This window comes from Diplotaxodon limnothrissa, linkage group LG14 (assembly GCF_057381915.1).
Source record: "Diplotaxodon limnothrissa isolate DT_005_m linkage group LG14, D_limnothrissa_male_GT1.1, whole genome shotgun sequence".
Taxonomy (NCBI): Eukaryota; Metazoa; Chordata; class Actinopteri; order Cichliformes; family Cichlidae; genus Diplotaxodon; species Diplotaxodon limnothrissa.
The window spans coordinates 24018664-24022787 of NC_140609.1; the positions used below are offsets into that span (position 1 = coordinate 24018664).

Here is a 4124-nt window from a genome sequence, read left to right on the forward strand (position 1 = left end):
GGGTCAAGGCAATGTTGTTCTCAGCAAGTATCAGGTTAGACACCATGTTTCGAAGGCCTTTGGTAATTGTGTTATGTTTGAATTTTGAAGCCGAATATTACAGATCACCATGGCATTATGACTTTAGTTTAGCTAATTGATTCGTTTGATCTAGCGTCATAGATAAAATATATATAGCAATAGCAATGGACTGGAACAAAATCTCTAGTGTTTCCAAACAATACTGCTTCAGGGAAACATGTATAAAATGAAAATGTTGAAAAGGACCTTTTTAAACGGCGGGAGTTTCCGACTCACCTTGTTTTATTTATTGGTATCCAGCTGCCCCTGTGTCTGTGTCGGTCATTTTGTTGGTCTGTTGCCAGCAGCTCATGACAAGCTGATTTAGATAACTTTCCCGGTTATTTCATTCAGTTTACTCGTGTTTGAATTTTCTTCAGTTTGTTGGAGCATTCAGTGTCCGAGGAGCTTCGAAAGTTCTTACTGCATCATTGTGAATTCAGAAAAAAAACATACACTCGATGAAAATCACACAGTTTAATGAATGAATGAATTTGTTGTTTCATGAATGCAAATATAAACGTTGGGGAAAACGAAAAAGCTGCTCTGTACTTTGCTGAGTTAACGTCAACACGAGAAACGCATACGCATATCAATACGCAAAGAATAACGCCCGCAGCCACATGTTCCCAAACATAAAGTAGTCCCATGTAGGAACGTAAGTTCGTTGGTGCAGTGCTCCTTTTGAACACAAGGGGGAGGCAGAGCAACATTATTGGAGCGGTTAACCTGAGCTCCGTACTTCGTCATCGGAGGCTTCACGGGAAAAACAAACAAACAACGAATTTAACTAGTTGTATCAGTCCTTTTGGTGCTGTCGGTGAGAACAGAGTTACTGGTTGTCAACATGTTGTGTTAGATAGGTTTTTGCAACTTGCACCGTACCGTGGTCTCTGAAAAAAACAGTTTAAATTTTTTTTATTATATTTTTTTCAGTCTTGCTAACTTTAATCATTAAAAATATCGGCCCTGTTGTGTAATATCTACACTTTAACGCCAGGTGTCGGTGGTGGACTATGCGTTCCCACATATAGTAAATTCTACTGTAAACGCTGGTCCATTCTTCCTTGGTCGTGACTAGACTGCCGATGAGTAGCTGACATTTCAGAGCTCCTCGTGAGATACATGATGTAGGCTACATCGTATAGTAGCCTGGAAACAAATTTGATTTAGCAGCGGTTGCTCTGAAGCTGCTCATACATCATTTCACTTTTAATATCTTTTGAAAATTTTAAAAGATGGGTCCTAGACTAAACGTTTAAGAGAGTGAAATCAAATTGTGGCACCGTCATCAAGTTGAAAAATTGCGCAATAAAAAAATACAGAGAAATTTGTGTTGGGCCTTCAAAATAAAAGCATTCCTCTGATTCAATGAGCCATTTTACTCTGCTGTGTAAGCGGTGTTTTAATTTGGACGTCACAGCCAGAAGTGGCGTATCAGATTCCGACTACCGTGGCGTCACTCTAGTGAGAAGGTTCCGTGCACTTCACGCTTTTACGTGTGTGAACCGACCGTGTGTGAAGTGCGCGCGCGTGTCTGCGTGTGTGTGTGAGAGAGAGTGTGTGTGTAAACACATCTCTGTAGGCTCATGTAGTGAGGGCTGGGAGCTGACTGCAGCAGAGACTTCCAGGCTGAAATTGCGCTCGGTGACCGCTCAGATGAGGAGATGGCAGCCGAATCGACCCGGAGATTCACCAAGAACCTGCTGAAACCGGGGAGCGCGGCGGAGATACGGCAGACGGCGTGCAACGCAGTCAGACACTGCGCAGTGACGGTGAGTACACCCTTGTGGATTGTAAGAAGAAAAATTATATATGTGTATAAAACCACCTGTCGGCCTTTACCTCTCCGTGACGACACCCCCAAACCCTTACATCGGAACCTGGACGCGATGCGGTCTCATCTGTAGCCCGGCAGCCTCGGTCAGACACGCCGCACCACTACACCGCAGGTGTAGCAGACCTGGCATTGACATTCATGTTGCATCTTTCTTTGCAGTGGGTGAGCACATGCAGCTCAGAGCAGTGCCGTTCAGCTTCTGTCTATCGATCCTGCAGTGGGGACAATTCAATGCGTTTAAACGGTTACATCTCGGATAGGTGAGGGATTTGCCGCAATTTATCTCCAGGGCTCATTGGGTGATAATCTGGCTATAAAGTCGCAGAGTCTGTAGTGCTCCCCTGGGGGGTGTTGGAGTTTATTTCCAGTGAGGCTGGGTAGGTGAATGAAATGCAAGAAATAGATCCTTGGTGGTCGCATAGTGGCATGGCACAGGCAGCGTTTTACATCTGCCCAGCGGTGCATAGACACAGAGGAAGATGGAGGAGCAGAAAAAAGAGGGATGGTGGGGGATAAGAAGACTAAACTGACTGTTGGTTTGATTTACGTCTAATTTATACTATCAGTTTTTCCTTTTTAACATCGTAAAATTGAAAAGATGATCCAGTGGGTGTGTCACGCCATAATAATGAAAGGCTGCGATTGACAGATAACAGCGGGAGGAGGGGTAATCCAGGGTGGTGGTGGTGGTGGGGTGCGCACAGGCAAAACAGCAGAAATGGGTTTGTGTGTTTGCAAATGTCCCTTTGATCAATTTGGACAAATCCTCTACCTTCGGTACGCGCGTAAATGCCCGTTCTGTGGGGATTAGCATAAAGAAAGGTCACTCCACTCGAGTCTTTTTGCAGCTACTCCACATCCTCTTCAGTCTGGTGTTAGTGTGTCAGTGGGACACTGGCAGAGCACAGCATAGCAGGGTGAAAATTGATTGGAATAAAGAGGGAAAATGTAATATTTCACGGCCCATGACAGGATTAAAATGATGTGGCAGACTCACCATGAATGAAACCTTTTCTTTCTTTCTTTTTCTTTTTTACTGAAAAATACATTTGCTTCTGTGTGATGTTGTTTTTCAGCAAAGAGACCTGCTTGGTGTCTGCTATCTCCCCACTATCACCCTCATATATATTATTAAAGACAAAAATCAGTTAGACTCAGCATTTTTCTACTCACAGATCTAGAAGAATATAGCAGCTTTTTAAAGATCCAGTGGTTACAGAGTGCACACAGCCTCTGTAGGCCTTTCTCACATTTTGTCTTGTTGAGACTCTTGAACAAAACGTTAATGTTATTAAGATTACCTCTGTTTTGCTTGCTATGTCATGTGAAAATGTCATAGGGAATGTCACAGGAAAAATGTCTAGTGAAAAGGTTAAGACATGGAGCATGTTGATGTTCAGGTTAATTTGTGTATGCATTAAAGCAAAACCTACTGACACCATGTTAAACAAAGACTATTTTAAATTTAATTGACTGTTTTTATGTATGCAAATGCTTTGGCTGCAGATTCGAGTTGTACAGCACGAATGCTTTATGGGTTTTAGTAGATTCAAGACATGCTGGATTGGGAAGACAATATGAATAAAATGTGCCTTCTAATGGTTACTTTGACTTGTGTTAATGTAGTATATATCTTTCTAAAAAACCTAAGTAATTAGATTGCAGTAGTGCAACATTTTGATCTTAAAGTTATATTCCTGCAACACCGCTCACTAATACATCTAGACATATTAATGTGGATATCACCTGTAAATGGTGTAAGCCGCTGCTGTTCTCACATATGAGAAGTTTACCAGAACACCCAACTACAGTGTTCACAAAAAATTGTGTGAGTTGTTATTTACCTGAAGTGAGAAGCGAAATGGAAACTGTGAGTAATATTGTGATCATGAGCTAGTGGGAAAAAAATTACAGCTCTTTTTTTTTTACTTTGTCACCTTCTTGTGCAACTGACTGATTTATCACAATTCTTTCCTGCGTTATGAAAAATAAATGTTCATGATGACCAAAAACATGTAAAATAACTTCAATAACTTCTATCTGTGTATAGAAACGGGGTTCAGAAATATGAAGAAAAGAAGAAGAAGAGCATGAATGTGCGTAATACAGATGTTTTAGATACAAATCTTTAGTTGGCGTGTAAATATTCATGGGCGTTATGTGGGTTTTTTTAATGCACGTCCCTCGATGGTGAAAGAAACCAGGTCAGCAGAATCAGACCCTC

At 41.7% G+C, this 4124-nt stretch overlaps 1 protein-coding gene across 1 annotated transcript in view; it reads left to right on the plus strand.

The window, feature by feature from the left end:
• The first annotated feature begins 1680 nt into the window (after nt 1-1680).
• The window catches only part of dock10 (dedicator of cytokinesis 10), a 69598-nt gene continuing 67154 nt past the window's right edge, over nt 1681-4124 (plus strand). The window contains exon 1 of the mRNA XM_085371663.1: nt 1681-1835. Coding sequence (XP_085227789.1) covers nt 1728-1835 — 108 coding nt within the window. The 5' untranslated portion in view covers nt 1681-1727. The remainder of the gene's footprint in view (nt 1836-4124) is intronic.